The 19,226-nt window shown below is 54.2% G+C and overlaps 1 protein-coding gene across 2 annotated transcripts in view; it reads right to left on the minus strand.

Moving 5' to 3' along the window:
• Positions 1-15,891, minus strand: part of HIVEP3 (HIVEP zinc finger 3) — a 60,516-nt gene extending 44,625 nt beyond the window's left edge. For both annotated transcript variants that reach the window (XM_021683767.1, XM_021683768.1), the window contains exons 1-2: positions 10,819-15,891; positions 6,691-6,836 (exon numbers count right to left, since the gene is read on the minus strand). In XM_021683767.1, coding sequence (XP_021539442.1) covers positions 6,691-6,836; positions 10,819-15,891 — 5,219 coding nt within the window. The remainder of the gene's footprint in view (positions 1-6,690; positions 6,837-10,818) is intronic.
• Positions 15,892-19,226: the final 3,335 nt, after the last annotated feature.

A 19,226-nucleotide genomic window follows, 5' to 3' on the forward strand; every position in this document is an offset into this window, starting at 1 on the left:
GACCCTCGAGGGCTGTGGAGGGTGCAGGACAGCAGTAACAAGGTCTGTTGACTTTATTTTTATTTTTATTTTTTTAAAAAGATTTTATTTATTTATTTGAGAGAGAGAGTGAGAGAGAGAAAGAGCACAAGAGGGGGGAGCGGGAGAGGGAGAAGCAGACTCCCTGCTGAGCAGGGAGCCCGATGCGGGACTCGATCCCGGGACTCCAGGATCATGGCCTGAGCCGAAGGCAGTCGCTTAACCAACTGAGCCACCCAGGCGCCCAAGGTCTGTTGACTTTAAACAGGATCCCTGTGGTCGCTGGGTTGAGAATACACTGTGGTGGGAAAGGGGGGGATGCAGGAGATTATAGGAGGACACTGTGAGAGATGGCAGTGGCTTGACCCAGGAGGTAAGAAACAAATGGGCAGATTCTGGATCTGGTTTCAAGGGTTGAGTTGACAAGATTTGCTAATGGACACGAGACAGAGCAGTCTGGGGCCTGAACATCTGGAAAAATAAAGTTGGCTGTGCAGAATGTGAACAAGTGAGTTTACTTCTCTCTTTCAAAAGATACTCCTTTTACCTCTAGCCACTTACAAGACTTTCAAAAGGACGTTCAGCGAGTGTGTGGTGATAGACACAGTTTCTTCTACGTTACACAGTACAACGTGTACATTATCGACTCTTGAGCAATATGCAATTTTTGTACCAGTGTGGATGTTCAGAGTGGTTTACCTGATGAGTTTATTGCTTACACCTATCCCCAAAGCTCCAACTTAGCACTATTTATTTGATTCACAATTTCATCAATGTGTGCAAGACATATTACAGAGATAACAAATATTACCAAAGACATAATTCAACATCATCCTTAATCTAGAGTTCACAGGGAGATGGGGCCAGGCAAAGTAGAAATTCAGAAATTCGGGAAGAAAAATAATGATAAACTTGTAGGCCTCAAAGTCCAAGAAGAAATGGGATTCTGAAAAATTATTGAGAAAGAAAATAACCTTTAAATTTTTTAAAATGGAAACTATTCTCTTCAAGCGGCTATTTCATGAACACACACACACACACTTTAAAAAATATGGGGGCACCATAAAATGTGCGTTGGGTATACCGCACGAGCTCTTAGGCTTGAATAAAATAAATTCAGCTAGGAGAAATGAAAATACATGAGATAGAACAGCACATCTCTTAAAAATATAACTCTCTCTAATGGAGCAATATTGAATTAAGTCAACTTTTAAAATAAATTCTTTAACAACTGTACCAAGAACCTGATGAGTCACTGTGGTTCTCAGCATGTGCGTGTGTTGTTCTAAGGATGAGTTCACTGAACACACCAGTGGACGTTACACAGATGGCTGGAGACCTGACACGAAGCCCTGGGGAGAAGTCCAGCTGGACATATAAGTCTGGGAGTCATCAGCCTGCAGACAGTACAGATAGTCACCTTGGGATTTTAGAGAAAAGGGGAATACTGGAGACCGAGCCCTAGGAACCCTAATGTTTAGAAATCAGGAGATGATGGGAAATCACCAAAGATGATAAGAAAGTGCCACTGGCAAAGGAAGAGGATCAAGAAAGATGGCGCCCTGGAAACCAATGGACAAAGGGTTTCAAGGAAGGGGGAAGGAAAAGGGATCAACTATGTTAAATGCTGCTGGCTGGTCAGGGGAGAACAGAATTCTATAGGGTGGAGGGTTCTGTTGACCTTGATAAGAGGAGTTCTGAGGTGTGATGAGCCCAAAGGCCCACCGGGAATGGACTGAGAGAGCAAGGGAGGAAAGATATGGAGGTGAGCAAGTATGGTTAACTCCCTCTGGAGTTTTTCTTTAAAGGGCAGCAGAAAAATCTGGTGATACAGGCCCTTCAGTCAAAGGAGTGTTTTTAAGGTGGGAAAATTTATGTTTGGACACGCTGAATTGAATGGGCCAGGAGAGGGGCAATGGCTGAAGGGATGTGTTGGGGTAAACTGGGGTAGGCGAGAAGAGATGGGACCCAGCACCCTCTGACAGGAGCCCAGCTGCTCTTCTTTCAGCTCAGCTGCTGAATACTGCAGTTGGCAGAGCCTGGGATGGAGTCCTGCTAAAGGCCTAAAGGGCTCAGGGGCAGCCCTGGGCAACCCCGTGCCCATGAGTCACCCTGCCCATCCTCACTGGCCTCTGCACAGCAGGGCTTCGATTCCTTGCCCTGGATTCCAGTTCTGAGTTGAGGCTGGGCCGCCTCTCTAAACACTGCTCCCCCCTCAATCCCTTACTCCCTGCCCATGGTCACCTTTCTGAAGACCCCCACCCTAGCGGGGCCTGGCCTCTCCAGCTCTTACTGTCCGATTCATCATTCCCTTCAGATTGAAGCACCAACCTCCCCATCCGTCAAAGTTCGGGTGACCACTGTCAGCAGCCCAGTAGTTCTTACTGATCCCAGTCTCTCCTTCCACACCAGCCCTTGGAGCTAAGCTCCCAGCTTTCCTTGCAACAAGTGAACTTGAGTTAGGACAATATAGGCATTACCCTCAATGAACAATATAACTTTGTATGAGTGAAAACAACATTCCCTAACAAAGGAGCCCTTCTAACCAAGGCGAATGCATAGGTGCTGGGTGAGAGAGCAACACATTCCTGATGGGCACTCCCAGAGGCTGTCTGGAAAATGCAGGCTTTGTTTGGGTGTGGAAGTGGTGGGGAGCAAAGCGGGGGTGGGGGAGCGCCTGTATGCCAGGAAATCAATGCAATAAATAGGAACCGATGCATAATGTGTACAAAGCAAGGCCCTAGGACCCAAGTCAAGAGGGGCCCTGGAACGCATTTCAGTGCCATGGTTATTCCAGAAGTAACACAAAGAACCAGGGAGTGTGGAGGGACCCAGGAGGTTAGTTAAAAGAGAGGGTTGAGTACTCTGAAGGCTGGATAGGACTTGGCAGTGGACAGAGCTCAGCAGGCCCAGAGGCGGAAGTATAACAGGGGCAGGTCAGACTGTGGGTCCCGGAAGATCAGGTGGAGTTTTAACTGGGTTCTGTAGATAAGGCCGCCATAGAAGGCCCTGGGGCCAAAGTGTGACACAGGCAGAACCATGATCAAAGACACTCAACGTCACCAACATGGGAGCCTGGGGAGAGGGAGACCAGAGACCACAGCTGAGTCATGAACCACTTTGTGTGGACACCAGAATTGGGGGACTAATTGGAAGTGGCAGGGGGATCAGGGGAAAAGGCGCCCAAGATGATACTAAGGTTTCGAGTGTGAAGGTCTGGGTACATCATCTGAGATCTGGATGCAGAAGAAGATTTCTGTTGGTGGCTTGGTTAGCACACGTTGAAACCGAGGGGCCCAGGAGGCATCAGAAGCAAGAGTATATAGTTCAGGGGTGAGGCTCTATCTGGAGACCCAGATTTAGAGTTGCTGGCGCAGTGACAAGGTTTGAAGAGGAGATAGATGATGCTGACAAGGGAGAACACTCAGGGTCAAAAGAAATCAATTCGACTGACCAGGTACACGAGTCACCATTTCACCCAGACTGCTGACCGAGCTACTTTCCCGCTCCGCCTGTCCCAGTCTCACCCACCTTTCCAGGCCTAGCCCCACCATGTCCAGGGGGCTCCTTCTGGCTGTCCAGCCCCAGAGGTCCCTGCCTGCTGGGAGCATCTCAACACTAGCAGTCCACACCTCAGCACCGGGCCTTTGCTGCCACCTGAGCCAGTCTCCAAGCACTTTGAGGGCAGAACCATGGTTTACCCCCTTGGCTTTTGGCATCGTCGGGCATTGAAGGCATTGAATAAATGGCTCCTCCTTGATGGATTGGTTAATTGATCGATAGCTGGGTTGGAGGTCAAGACGAAAGATAGGGAGACTAGTGAGTAGGTTGACTAGTGATAAAAAGACTCATGAGCGTGGGGCTCACGGCATCTACTCTTTGTGTCTGGCTTCTCAACTTTTGGCTATGAGTTTGATCTATGTGAATCTACTCAACACCACTGTTGAGTAAAAACAACAAGTTGCAGACAGATGTGAGACACACTGGAGTAGTCAGTGCTATCGACCGAATATCTCTCGCCCCCCATGTGCACGGGAGTGCCCTCCTCCGCTCTCATTGAGGCAGGTAAGGCCGTGGGGGGCTCGCCCTGGCCAAGCCACGGGAACAGAAACTTCTGGGGAAAGCTGTAAGGGCCAGTGCACAACGGACTATTTCTCATCTTCCTCTCTCAGTCTCCGTCACCCTAGATCTCTTAGTGACTCCTAGGAACAGAAGCCCACCGCAGACCCTTGTCAAAGAGGTCCCAGAGTGATAGCAACACTTGCTGTGTTAAAAAGAAGAAGAAAAAGAAAGAAACGAGTCTAAGACAAAACTGTGGTGGCCTCAGATGGGTGTGCGTGAAGGATATAGTCAGTTTCTGGGTGGGGGACACCTTCGGCAGTTTGAGGGGGACAAGGGGTCTCGTGGCTGGTTGAACAGATGGTCAAATCCTTGGCCCCACCCATGAAATGCTGGAGGTGTCCCCAGTTACATGGCAGCCTAGAACATGTTCCCCCAAATTTCCAAACATTCCTGGGGGCGGATAGCAGCCCCCAGAGAACCATGAATATAGAGCGGTCGCCAGAAGCGGGGGGTGGGAGGTGCAGCAGGGGCCTCGATGGGACAGCTGGGCTGCAGGAGAAGAGAATCTGATGGGTGACGCTACATAAGCCCAAACTGCTCCAACTGGACATGGCGAGCTGAGTGCATGAGGGGGGCCTGACGAACAGAGTCAGATCATCCCGGAGGGGGACACACAAGGTGGGTGGCTCCAGCCGAGATAAAATGCTCTGATGCCCATTTGTCAGCATCATGAACCATGACCTTTATGTGGGGGAAGACAGGATCTCCTGCCAACCCACAAGGCATGTCATTTCCCCTCTTACAGATGAGGAAACCGAGCTGGAGACACGAGGGCTCGTCTGAGCGGGAGAGAGGTGAGTGGGAGGGGCAGGGAGGATGGGCCTGGAAAGAGAGGGAGATTCTAGAACAGAGCGGGTGGGACTAAGTGACAACCTAGATGGGCAGTGGGGGAGGGGGCCCCAAGGCCCAGGCTGTAGCAAGAGAAGGGGACTCAGGCGTAGCCTCTCACGTTTCTGCTGAAGGCAGACCCTGTGGCGGAGACTCCAGCAGGGAGCTGGAGCTGTGAAGTAACTGGGATAGGGGAGGTCCTGCCAGCTCTGCTTCCTGGGCTCAGGCTTCCCAGGGAAACGAGAGCAGCGGGGAGCTGCCTCGGGGACCCCACCTCCTGTCTGGAGGCAGCTCTTCTCAAGAAAGAAGCCAACCTCTTCGTGCATGCCAGCTATCCCTCAGGAGCCCCTCAGGGCCTCACAGATGGTTCTTGAAGCCAGAGGCGAGAAGGCAAGTCATTGTGACCAGACCTCAGATGAAGGAAGTCTTGGGGGGCCTCTTCAGTACCCAATGGTATGAGACATAGAGACACCAGAGGGTGCTCTATTCAAAGAGCAGGGACAAAAGTGGTGTGTCCTCCGTCGGAAAGAGGCTTAGTATTTTGAAAAACCTTAGGTCCAGTGTTTCCCAATGGAGCTGCTACTGGAACTCTACACAGGATGTTTCTCCCCTGGAGGGTGGTATCCCTACCACTGCATTTTTATTTTATTTTATTTTGTGCCATCCTTGAGCCCCTCCATGTCACTGTGACAACCCAACTCCCCAAGTTTTGTTTCCAAACACCCCCTCTCCTGATAGTCCCTGCTCCTCACGGATACCAGAAGATGCCTTCCGGTGGCCCTGGGGAGCTTGGCCGTCTCCGCTGTCCCAAACCAACAGAGGGATCCGGCCCCTCCCACTTTGACCTTGTGAGTTAGGCACTCGCAGGCTCTGGAGGCTGGCAGGCCCCATGTTGGCTGGCGCTCGTGCTCATGAGAACTCTCCTCCTTGGGAGGTAGGTGTTCCCTCATGCTATCGTCCCTTGGGACTGGGTGGGACGAGGGCTGCATTGATCACACTGGGGACACAGACACAGGACCCTGAGACAGACACCACACCCCAGGGAGCAAACACGTGGTCACATAGAACACAGCTTGCACAAAACTTCCACGAAGCAAGTCCGCAACAAGGCACCCTTCTGAAGCCCAGAGGGCCCCACAGTGTGAGTTGTGAGATGTTTAGATCATTGGGTTTCCAAAGATAAGCACCAACAGTAAAAAAAAAAAAAAAACCAGCAATGATATTCCAAATATTTACCAACCACTGAGTCCTGGACCCCGAATGGAGACCGGTGTAGACAGCCAGAGTGAGCAGTGCCTTCATCATCAGCCCCGCGAACAGCCTGCGGGCAGAGCCCGAGTCCCCTGTGGGACACCAGGCATGCCAAGGTGGCTGCTTGCGCAGGACAGAGGTGACTTTTGGGGAACACACACCAAGGTAAATGGCAGTCCGGGCAGGACTTAGGAAGCACGCTATCAGCTCCAGTGCAGCGACTAGAAAGCCGGCTGGGGAAAGACCCAGACTGCTCCAGTCCTCAGCACGCAGCCAGCTCCCATCCCCCGCCAGGGAGCCCGGTGTTCTGAAACAGAGGCGGCCTGCGAGTCCCACGAAGGTGGCCTCTGCTGGAAAGCGCCTGTGGGCACAGCCTGTCCCGGGGAGACGCTCACCGCCTCTCACCACAGACGGTACCACCTCTTCCTCCACAGGAAGAACCAAACATTGCAAACCGAACGTGATTCTTACCCTCCTTCGAAGATTTTGATCCTCGCTGGCTCCCCTCTTTTGGAGGCAGGAGCGTCCTCCTCTGGCTTCCCTCGCTTCTCTTCTTCCTTCTGCACTCTAGCTAGATCTTTCTGGCCTTCCGGGGAAACCAGCGAAGGGAGGTGAACCTGGCCCACCGCAGGAATGACAAAATCACTGCCGTTAACGGGGAGTACTGGAACAGGGCCGTCGATGGCGCTGCATGCTTACACCTCACTGTGTGTGGCTCCCTCACTCTTCCCTCCACCCTGTGAAGACGTGCTAGAAGCTCCAGCCGGCAGAAAGAAGGACATGGATCCGCAGAGAGCTGAACTCCCTTCTTCAAGGCCACCTGGTTAGTTGGTGTCAAAACCGGGACTCCCACCAGGACTTTCTCCAGGGTAGACCAGGCCTTTCCACGGGAGCTGTGTTTGCTTTTCCTTTCACACTAGTCTAGAACCTTCTGGGGACAGGTCCTCATCCTGATGTCCTCGGTCACACCCGCACCCAAAACAGGGCCTGCCTCAGAGAAGGTGCGTGAGAGATGGTGACTCCACCCCGGAGATTAGCTGCTCCAATTCTCTTTTACAGATCAGAAAATCAAGGTCACCCTGCAAGTTAAGGGCATGGGTGCAGGTCTCCTGAGGGCCCTGAGCAAGGCTTTGTGCACTCACTGAGGGGCATGCACCTGGGGCGGGGGGGGGTGGCGCGGCAGTGTGCAGGCTCTGGCCGGTAGTCTAAGGGAACCCATTCTCTTCACAGAGCTACGGGCCTCAGGGGTGAGAGCGGGCTCAGGAGGGAAACAGGTCCTCTAGACCCCCTGATGGGAGCACCGGGTGGGCACACCCCTGAATAGGGAGCAGTTGATGCTGGGCTGGGGGATGGGGCCAGCCGTGCCCAGAGTGAGACTCTCCTACTTCACGTCACTGTCAATTAAGGTCATGTTTCCAGCCCCTGGGAGAAGGACCCATGTCTCCTGGTGCCCGGACAATCTAAACCACAGGCTCCGGGGTCAGCCGTGCTGCCTGCCCCTATAAGGGTCGCGTGGCCTGAGCAGACAGGAAGCTGGTTGGAAGTGAGGGGATCTGGGTGTTAGTACGATATAGGCCACACTGCAAGCGGAGCCACCCTCAGGCAGATTACTTCTCTTTCTGGGATTAGTTCACCTCCGAGGGGATTTAGATCGTCTTGAAGATCCATGCCAGGGCCAACGTGTATGACTCAGGGACCCCCCAAACAGTCTCTTCAGGATGGGAGATGAGGAGTGGAAATCGAGCAAGGCTACGGACTGCTGCTTTGGCAGAAGGCAGCAGATTTTGGGCAGTGCCCATGGATTTCCAGAGCATGCTGTTTTCACTCCTATCTCGGCCTGCCATCTGGGCCATCCGTGGAATGACCAAGGGGCCTGCCACAGGCCGATGGATGACTTCTCTCTCACAACCAGCTGTGATGTCTGTGCGAAGCTGTCCTTCTGCACTCTAGCTAGATCTAGCTGGTTTGGGTGACAATGTGCCATCCTATCAGGAAATACTGTTAGAACTGAGAGGGGGACAAGGAATCCATGTTGGCTTTTAAAGACAGTAATATGATTGTCTTTAAATCGTAAACATGATTATTGAGTGCTGGTGTGCCAAGCACTATTCCACTTTGTATATTTTAACTCACTTATCTCCACAGCCCTATGAGCTGAGTATTTTCAATATCTCTAGTTTATAGATGAGGAAACCAAGGCACAGACAGAAGAGGTAACTGGCCCAAGGTCACAAAGCTAGTAAGTGAGGTAGTGGGATTCCAACTGGGGAAATGTGGCACTGGAGTCCTTGTTCTCAATCTGTCTGCAATATATGGTTGTCAAAATGACCCCCAAGAGAAAAAAAAGCAGGAGAAACTGGGGAATGGAATGTGGCTGGAAAGTGACTTTTGTCACTAAGCTGTGGGTTCTTCAGGGCTTAGATATGGAAAAAAATACCTGTGGCCCAACTGAAACCTGATAGGGTGGCCTAGACCTACATGAAGATAGTTTGGAAGATCTTTAAAATGGTAAGATAGCCCAAAGGGCCTTTACAGAGCAACAACAAAGGATGGAAGCTACAAGATGACAAACATCAGCTCAGTAAGGAACTTTCTTAAAGCACTGTCCAAAGATGGGTTGGGTTGTACCAAGAGGTGGTGAGCTCCCCATCACTGGAACTAGGTGAGCAGAGGCCAGAGAGAGAGGTGTGTAATTGTAGAAAGGCATGAAGCAGTGGGTCATGCAGCTATACGAACGCACCATATGGGTGCACTTCTGGCAGGAAACACGCCAGTGAATCTAGCGTTTTATTCCAAGAAAAAATTTGCAGGTGTCAGCTCATTTTATGAAAGCATTGTTTTAAATAAAAGATGGCCAAACTCAATTAAGCTAAATTAACTCTTCCTTTTTCTTACATGGACTTTTAGTGTATAGTCACATCCAAGATCATTGGAAAGGGCTTTGGAGTGAGGTCTAGTTTTGAATCCGGGCTCTGTCATTTACTGTGCGGCCCTATTCAGGTTACCTAACTTCTCTGTGAATTGGCCTTCTCATCCATAAAATGGTGATACAGTACCCTAACTTTCAAGGTGGTTGTGAGGCTGCAAGTAAAGTTCTACACAACTTGGCCCACAGTAGGGGCACGAGAAGTTGTAAGTATGAATATAGTTACAACAGAATCTTGGGTGTAGCTGTGGCCAGGAAGACACGCTGGAGAGAAATCAGTCATGATGTTTATGGCAAATGTGGAAATCTCATCTAGGGATGTGTATGGACTGACAAGGATATTCAGAGAATAAATCTCGGAAACAATCCTGTGAAGAATACCCAGCTGAGCTAAGGATAAATTCGGTGCACAGAATTCACTGGGTGATAAAAGAAGAGAAGATGAATATAGGAGGAGTTCCCGAACACAGTTTTGTTCATGTGTCTGTGATATGAATTTAGTTTAGTGGATTTAGGCCAGATTTGATCAAAGTGTCTGGTCTGAAGACACACTGATGAACATTTTAAAATCTGCACTTTAACGGTTTTCTTTCCTCCAATGAGAGAAAGAAGAAAAATCAATTGTCCAGAGTCAGAGAGGTCTAAGTTCAAATTCTGGGTGTGCCAAATACCTGCCACGTGACCTTGACATCTCTCACCCTCTGACCCTTGGGTCCCTCATCTAGAGATGGGAGATGGTCCTGCTGCCTCACAGGTAGAGAGAAGCACCGACTGGATTCAGCACAGCGCCTGGCACACCGAGGCGACTCAATCTACAAGACCAACTGTTATTCCACAAACACCAAGTCGGCATACCTTCGCACAGCCTGCATGCTTAGGCTGGACTTATCAGGGTATGGGGGTGTCGTGTATCTGAGGCAAAGGGGGAGTTATCAAATTTCAAACTCCCTGAACTCGCAGGGGTCAGTTCGCTCTCTGGCTCCTGGAGCAGCCTCGGGTCAGAGGCACTGGAGGAGTACACGTGACCTTAGTCAGGGCCTGGAGCTACTGCACAACACAGATGGGTCAGGCTGTGAGTGATCTTGCCCCCTAGTGGTGACGAGGAACCCTGCGGCCAAGCTCTGTTGGCTACATCCTGCTCATGGAGAGAAAGCAGGGGTATTTCAGGAGTTGTTTGTGTCAAATTCTAGAAACTCGGGGAGTGGGGAGATTTTGAGTGGTACCAGAGAATGGAAATAGTAGGTGTGGAGAATAAGAAAAGCAGGAAAAGGCTAACAGGACCAGGGAGGAATATGTGGAGTAGCATAAAGTTTTAAAATTGCTGCAGGCCTTTCCATCAGCCAAGTTTTCCAACTCAGTCTTTTGGAGAATTTTATCTCCCCTGTCTCAGACTGTGTCTTTGATTTTACAATAGCAGCTAATGGGAAAGCAGGATGACTTTAAAGCTTATTTTATTGAAATGTATCTAGTCTGGTGATGTGAAGGACACACTGACAAAGAAACCCAATAAGTACGTTTTCTTATAAGGTGGCCACTCACAGCTGACAGGGGAGGGACATCTGCCCACACATCCGGCCCTAGTGATGCAAATAGAACTTGAGGGGACTGTGGCCTTAAAAGCTCTGCAGGGGCTTTAAAACTCAGAGGGGAGAAGAAAAGCAAGGCTGACTTACCTCTGTCATGCGGGGCTTGCGGGAGCTGGATGGCACAAGCCTTCCTGTCTCAGGATGCGGAGCTGTGGCCATGGTGTATGTTTCTTTGCTCACCTTCTGCTTAGACCTCAGGAGGGACAAAGCAGCTTTAGTGGAAACCCCTGGAAGGTTGGGGTTGTACAAACTTATGCACCAACCAGCGTAAACAGAGGACCGCCTATCTGCATGCTGGATGTGATTTGGCTTAATGTAGTTTAAATAGCACCAACTGACATTAGTGGTCGTGTGGAGGCTGGGGAACTGCAGTACCTTCTTTGAGTCCGTACCTTCTTGTGACTTGGCTGGCCTGGGGGACGTTTCTGACAGAGGCAGCGAGCTGGAAGGTGCCAGTGGAGGGAGGTCAGGCTGTTCCTTGGAGTCTTCTTTCTTCACACTCAGTGGGGGCAGCCCTCTTCGGTGAGGCTTCCCGGATGGCTGGGCGTATTCCTTCAACACCTCTGAGCCTGGGGCCGTCGCGTGGGGCAGTGAGGCGTGAGGAAGGGGAGTCATTTCCTTTGGGTCAGATGGATCTGAGGAGAGGCTAGACACTGTTTCAAGCTCCCTCCTGCCCTGGCCCTGGCTGCCCAGGTGGGATTTCTCTGGCCTCTTGCCGTCCTCCGTGCTGGTCAGCACCACACTGCATGGTTTTACCAGCTCGAGTGTTTCATCTGCCTTGGAAGCCTCCTCTTCCTTCACCCTTTTCTGCTGCTGGGTTTCCATGGTAAGTTCCAGGCTGCCAGCTGGCGAAAGGACGCGTTTGCTCCCCCCCACTGCTGAAGAACTCCCCTCCAGGCCCAAGACACTCTCTGATGACAGGGAAGTGCCTTTTCTTTCTGGGAACGTCACAGGGACCCTCAAGTACGGAGTCGGGAAGCTTCTGCTCTGCCCTTCACTTCCGCCAGCCGAGCCAGGCCCGGCCTCATACACACCTGTCCCACACACAGTCGTCCCTTTGCACGGGGGCTCCTTGCACTTGGGAAGAGTCACAGTTGCTGAGCCGCCTTGGGACTGGGTGACCAGGAGCTGGGAGAGGGTGGTGTACATGGCGCTCCCGTAGGACGGCATGTTGGTCTGAATGCGGACGGGCACAACAAGGGACACCATGGTGTCTGGACAGGCAGGTAGGCTCGGCGGAGGGGCTGACGTGGGTGCTGAGCAGCTGGCTGGGGGGACCCCGGGGGGCAGCTGGACATCACTGCTGTACTCCGAGGTGGGGGAGAGGCCAGTGCTTCCTGTTGCCAGTGGGGCCAGGCTGCTTTTGATCTGGGGCAGATGGCTTTCCACATCCCCGGGGAGCGGAAGCGAGAACTGAGATTGCAGAGGCAGGAAAAATCCAGAAGAGAGTGCCGACGAGGCCGGGTAGGGCACAGGGAGAAACGAAGGGGGCTGCCGGAAGGGGATGCTGGCTGGGTGAGGCAGGAGCTGGGGGAGGGGGAGCTGGCCTGGGTGCAGAACCGTAGGTTGAAGAGGAAGCGGCGGGGCCTGAAATAAGGAGGGAGGAAGAGGGGGCATGGAGTATGGTGTGGAGAGGAGGCTGGACATGGCCTGGGTGGAGAAGAATTCCGAGGACTGTCCTGGCTCATGCTGCAAGAGGTGCTGGAAGGAGAAAAGGGAGACGGGCGGGGGCAGGTACGGCTTCTCATGCAGGGGGAGCTGGGCGATGGGGTGGTGAAACACCTGCAGGGCTTCTGTGTAGGGTGGAGTGGACCCCAGCGGGGGTCTGTCCTGCACCTGGCCCTTGCCTCCTGGGGGCCCGCTGTGCGAGGTGGCCGCTGGGGAAATTTGGGGCAAGGAGCTTTTGGTGGAAGGCTTACTGCATGAGGGCTTTGGTTCCTCGCTCTCCTGTCTTCCCTTGGGGGCGACCTCCGGCTCGGTGTCTGGAGGCCTGCTCAGAGAGGCCTGTCTCACCAAAAAGCATTTCCTTCTCTCTGGCGGGGCCGCCGGGGCTGCGGGGACCGCGGGGGCCGCCGGGGCCGGCACAGAAGGGCCTGTCAAGGACAAGCTGCCGTAGTCGAATGATTTGCTGCGTGTCTCGGTCATGTGGGCCGAATGGGAAATGTTGGGGCTTTGCTCTGAGGCTGACCTCCGCATCTCTCGGGCGTGCGGGTGGTGGCTGGGGACAGTCAGCATGTGGGTGCCCAAGGGTTTGGGGCGTGTGTCAGATGAGAGCCCAGGGGCCTCGGCTTTTCCGTGGTCATCCCTCTCGAAGGAGGCGGAACGGCTGGACCCGCTCAGGGAGACACTGCCCTCCTGGCTGGGACTACGAGACAGGGGTGCGGAGGACTCAAAGCTGGACTCCCCCGACGACTGGGCCATCTCTGCCAGGCGCAGCCTCTTCTTCTTGGGCGGCAGCTTCTCGGCTGGGAGCTGGGCAAGCGTCTGGCTGCGCTGGGGCCACTGGAATTCCTCTGTCTTCTCAGGTTCCTTAGGGGGCGGCTCGGGCTCCGTGTCTGGCCGGTCGGGCTCCTCGGTCACCAGGATCTCAGGGACCTGAATGTTGGGCTGGCGGACCAGCCTGGGCTGCAGGGAGTGGGCTGAGCGTCCGTGAGGGGTGGGTGGAGGGGAGGAGAACCGGGCTGGGGGTTTGTCTTCCCCTTCCAAGCCACTGGGCTGCTCCAGAGAGTCGGACTTCTCGAAGGAGCTGGTGTGCTGGATGACAGAAATTTCTTTGGATATGGTTCTCCTCTCCTTCCCTGACTCTAGGCCAGACCCTGGCTTGGGAGTCCTTGGCTGGAAGCCCGTGGGTCCCTCCAGGGAGGGCACTGACTTACTCGGCTCTGCTGGTGACTTGGTGGACTCCAGGGGAATGTTCCGAGCAGCATCAGATGGTCCGGGGCTACCAAACTGACTTTTCGTCGACTCAAAGGCAGGGGGCTCCTCCTCATCCCCAAGGCTCTTCTCTTTCCTCCTCTTCCTCAGCGGAGTGAGCTCCAAGGTGGTCCCCAGTTTGTAATGCATCATCTGGGACCAGGGCTCGTGCTCAGCCTGACTCTTTTCCGCTTCCGGGGACGTGTGAGCACCTGCAGAGATGGGCTTCGAGATCTGAAGCTCCGAGCAGTAGTACTTTCTGTGGGCTTCGTAGTTGTCCCTTTTCTTGTACCGAGCACCACATATGTTACATTCATAGATCACCCCTTTCGTTTTCAAACCCTTCTTGGTCTTTTTGGTGAGTTCGCTTTCCTTGGCTTCCGGCTCATCTGCGGGTTTGGAGGCTGGGTCTTTGCTACTGGGCCCCGCCTCCTCCGAACTGTACTCCCCTCCCAAAGGCAGTTCGATGGCCGGTTGGCGCTTGAGCATCCGGGGGTGGGAGGTAAACACATGACTGCTGCGGCTCAGGGCTTCTGAGTCGGTGATGTGGTCGTCGAAGGAGTAGCTACCTCGGAAGGTGTGATGGGGGGTACTGAGGGTGCAGGTGGCAGAAGGCATTGAGTGACTTCTCAGCAGAGGCACAGGGGGGGTGGTGCTGGGCGGGTGCTGGAGGCTCAGCAGTGATTGTTCGGGCTTGGTGGTTTTCTCGCCGTGGGCCGACAGGGACTCCCGGTAGAGGGTAGATTTGGGTGACTCCATGCTGCTGCGCCTGGACAGCGAGCTCCTCCTCGGCTTCACGCTGTCGATCTCGCTGGTGTCCACCACGGCCTCGTTGATGGTGATGAGCTTGGTGATGTGCTCGATGACCTGCGTCCGGGGCACAGACAAAGGCACCAGGCTGGGCTTGTCTTCGGTGGACAGGGGCAGGAGGGGCTGGGTGGAGGTGGCCGTCAGCATGGTGGTCCGCTGCCCAATCCGCCCGCACTTGCCCAAGATGATCTCGGCATAGGACCTGGCGTTGGTGTTGGGGGGGCTGACCTGCTGCTCAGCACTCTCGGAGCGGGAGAAATACCCCGATTCTGTACTCCCTTTGCTGCCTGGGCTCAGAAACGCCTGCTCATCCATCACCTTCTTCCTCTCACTCAAGCGGAGGGCCAGCTTCTGCTTTATCGTGTGGGTGTCTTCGGGTTTCTGGCTCAGGGGATGTTCCGACGAGGGCTCCGTGAACGGAGCGGGGTCCTCGAGCGATGGGGCCGAGCTGGACTGGGACAAGGAACAGCGCTCGTGGCTGGAGCCCTGGCTCCCGGAGCTGTACAAACCGCTGGACAGGAGGGGGTGCTTGGGCCTGGGGGAGAGCTCTGCGGGGTGGGCGGACGTGCTGCCCGTTTCCTCTTCCGAATCCGTGCTTTCCCCCTCGGTGGGCTCCTCGAACTCCTCCCCCGGGATCCTCTCCATCTCCAGCCCCGGGGGGTACATCTCGCTGCCCACTCCTGAGGCCAGGCCGGCTTTGATGCGGTGGGCGTGGGACTTCCTGTGCTTGTACAGGTTACTTTTGGTCTTGAACGAGAAGCCGCAGGGGCCGCAGGGGTAGGGTCTCTCGCCAGTGTGCGAGCGGATATGTTTCTGGAGCACGCTGGGCTTGGCGCAGGGTCGGCTGCAGTACTGACATATGTACTTGCCTGGCTTCTGTGGTTTCCTCTCCTTCTTGTGTGCCTCTTCTGGGGGCTTCAAGGACACCTGCGAGGGACGGGGCACAAAGACTTTGGGGAGGCCCGGCAGGTCCTCAGGGGGGATAATGGAAGCGTGCGAAGAGAGGAGCTGGCTCGGCGGATGGAGCCCAGGGGTCACGAAGGAGCTTGAGGGTCCAGGTCTCATGGGGTCGACCAGCTGCCACGTGGACCCCTCCAGGAGATGCTCCGGTTTGCCAGGCGACATGAATGCTGGTGTCAGAGGGTGCTGTGGAAGCTGCGAGATGGGGATGGAGGTGTCAATGGAGGACCTCTTGGGGGGCTTCTGCTGCTGGCCTGTTTTCTCCTGAGAGCCCTCCCTAAGAACCGACGGGGGGCCCGGGAAGGGCTGCGGGGCTAGGAGCTCTTGGAGGGGGCCCTCTTGGGGGGCAGCCGTGCTGCTGCCTGCGTATGGGGCGCTGGACGAAACACTGGCCTGCACGGCCTCTCCTTTGGTCAGCCGCTTCCGGGGACTTCCCTCAGCCTTCTTGGTGCCCTTGACACTTTGTTCAGGATCCATGACCCCCACAGAGACTTCGGATGCTATTCAGGGAGGGTTGGGGCAGGCTGCATTTATGAATAATCCAAGTGTCCCAAGGAGGCGTCTGGCTTTGGCCACATTGGTCAAGAGCTGCGGAAGCCAAACCCAAGATGGGCTTTGGGAGTTTTTTTTGCAAGTGTCACTGGCTGCGAGTGGACTCAGAGCAGGTCATCAGGGCCCAAACTATTCACATGGGTGAGGCATGGCCCTCTACTTTGAAGACAGAAAACGCGCCGGCACTTTCTGCCTGAATGTCTGTCGTAGAAACGTCATGAAGGATGTCAATGTCGCCATCATACTGTTTCAGTTGGCAGTGGCGAGTGGCCACCCACAAGTCCCCTGTGTGCTATGCGAACGGTCGGAGGCTAGAGACATCTGCAGGCACGGCCCACTCATCCCTGGTCCCGGCGCTGGGGAAGCCACGCTGGCTGCCTCGGGCAGCTCCGTCCGGCCCCTTCTCCCCTGGGGTCCCGTGTTGGAGATCGGCGGCCACAGAGGGGAAGTCACGCTCTTCTAGTGATGAAAGCACACACACAGAATACACACATACACACAAGAGAAGAGAGAGTTACTGCAACGTGTCCATGACCCGTGCAGCTCGGGCTCTGCGAGACACGGTGATATCCCTAGAAGATTAACGGGAGACACTTGACCAGAGGTCACAGCCCCCACCTCCATGCACCTGAGCACGGCTCGAACCTCCCTCACCCGCATTCACAGTGGTGTTGGGTGACCCGAATGCCACCTGTGGTTCTGAGGACTGTGGCTATGTGGGGTGGTAGGAGCAAGAAGTGGGGGGGGGGGGGGGGGCCCTGGGGGAACCACGGGGGTGGGGGGGGGGGGGGGCCCCGATTCCCCCCGGGGGGAGGTCGGGTCGCGGTCTCCCGGGGGGGCGGGGGGAAAAAGGGGGGGGGGGGGGGGCAGGCCTCTGGGAACTACAGGGCAGTTGGGGATGGGAGGTCTCGCTTCCGCTCTGAGGCAGGTTCAGCTGCCAAAGCCTCCACTGCCCAATCTATACAATGGGATAACATTAAGTCCTGCCTCAATTGTGCCTTGGGGCTGCAATGGAGATCAACATGATAATGGATATGGATGCCGCTGGACAAATGTGGGCTGGTCCTACAGCTGGTGTAGGAGGAGGTGCTGGGGCGTTATTGAGGGATGGGCTTTCCAAGGGATAGATTATTCTCAGGTTAGTATTATTCCTTCTCTGGCCCTGGGCTCTGAAGGTATCCATGAGAGGCACCATTCATGGTTTTATCGCCCTTGCTAACCCAAGCCCATGTTTCACGGAAAAGCTAAAACCCACCGCCCCAGCCTGGTGCAAATTCACAGTCTAACAATAGCCATGGCTACTCTGCCAAACAGCTGGGAGGATCATTCTGGCAGGTTCCTCCAGCTTTCCCTGGCAACCAGAAAGGAGAGGGACATGGGGTCCATCACCAGGCCCTTATAGCCAGAGAGGAAGACATATCTAAGTTCTTTGCAGGAAGCAAAGTCTTGCTTGCAAAGAACTTTTTCATGTGGTACTTCAGACAGGGGCAGTGAATGGCGCACGAAGTCACCTACATCTTCAAATGACAGCTCTCCAGCAAAGGCAGTGACTGACTTCTGTCAACAGAAGGTCACAACTCAGCAAAAGCTATTCTTTGAGCAAGTCAAAGTCTTCCTCTAACTCAGGCAGAGAAGGCAGCCTCACAAAGCAGGCTGAGTGTGCGGAAGGCCAAGGAATCTCATTTCTCATATTACTGTCAGTAGGGTGGCCACATAAGATAGCATCATCCAAACTGGGGCACGTTTGAGAGTGAAAGAGGCATGACTAATAATTATGGGGGAGCAACAGGGCGAAATCAGGGTTGTCCCAGGCAAGCTGGAATGAACGGTCTCCTTATAAGCCATATTTACCTCGTGACCCCAAGCAGGCCCAAGTGCTGTCTCTGGGTGTCTGGTACAAATTTTTCATCTCTGCTCGGGGGACTGAAATTACACCAGGGCCTCCTAATGGAGTCTTAGAGATTGGGTGTCTAGTCTAATCCCCTCACTCGACAGATGAGGAGGCTGAGGCTAGAGGGATGACGTGATTTTCCCTAAAACTTGCACAGGGATGGCGGCAGGGTCAGACCACCTTGTGCCTCCTGACCCCTGGCCAGGACTCGTCCCCTGCCCCAGTGAATAAATGTCCTCTATGACTTCTGTGGCTCAGTGAGCACCAGTGCACGGCTCCATGTGTCATGAAAGCACTGGCTTGCCCCCAGGGGGCATTTGCGGTGGCTATATCCCTGGAGAGCATCTGCAGGTGTCTAGAAGCTTAACAGCCAAGGAGGCCTTTCAACTTCTATTCTAAACTTGCTGCGGCTGCTGGACAGGAGAAATGGCGGGGGGGGGGGGGGTGGGCACGGCTAAGGCTGAGGAGATCATGATGGTGGCATTACCCCAGGCCCAGCTTATCTAAGCTAAGGTAGGACAAGCCAGAGGTCACGTGCTTTGTGGAGAGAGAACTATTCTCTGGAACTCCTGGTGGAGGCCCCCAGGTGCTGTGTATGGATAGTAAAGGGTTTACAATACTTACTATTTCTATTCACCCTTTCGTGCAAGGATCTCAAAGCACCCCCAAAATACGAGCTAGTGGTAAGCTTTGCTTCTTCCAGTGGATGGATGGGACCCTGCGGCATGACTGAATCTGAGTGGGGGTCAGTTGGCCAAGGAGGACCCTACATGGTCGAGTCCTGTGGTTTTCCCTTCACCCAGCCACAGGCTCTCCAGGGGCAGGTGGGGAAGCACCCAAGGGCTGTGGTTTAGAGCAGTTCACATGCCAGGTGGGAGGGGTGGGGTGGATGAGGAAGACAGTCAGGTAACTGTTGTATCATCAGGTGACTCGCTGGGCCAGCACCACATGCCGAGGGTCCACTTCCGGCCTCCACCTGTGAGTGGGGCCCAGTGCTCTGACACGGAGGGCCCTCCTGCCTCAACCCCGAGGAAGGAACAACCAGGACACATCCACACTGTGGGGTCAGTGAGGCCTGTGAGCCGGAAGGCCTGCTCCTTTGTTCTGCAGGGAAGGCACCTGAGCCCACTAGTCATGGTGGGCCATGACTAGCCCAGGGCCACACTCGTCCTCAGGCTCTGAGGTTCTTAATACAAGAGGCAGTCGGAACTGGGGGTGCAGATATGGGGCAAACCTATGAGAACTCAGAAGCCCTCTTAGCCTTGGAGAGGATTGCAATTCAGACTGGCACTGATGCTTTCTTACTTCTTAGCTCCTTTATTTATTTATTTATTTTTAAGATTTTATTTATTTATTTGCGACAGAGAGA

Source organism: Neomonachus schauinslandi, chromosome 4 (genome assembly GCF_002201575.2).
Source record: "Neomonachus schauinslandi chromosome 4, ASM220157v2, whole genome shotgun sequence".
NCBI lineage: Eukaryota > Metazoa > Chordata > Mammalia > Carnivora > Phocidae > Neomonachus > Neomonachus schauinslandi.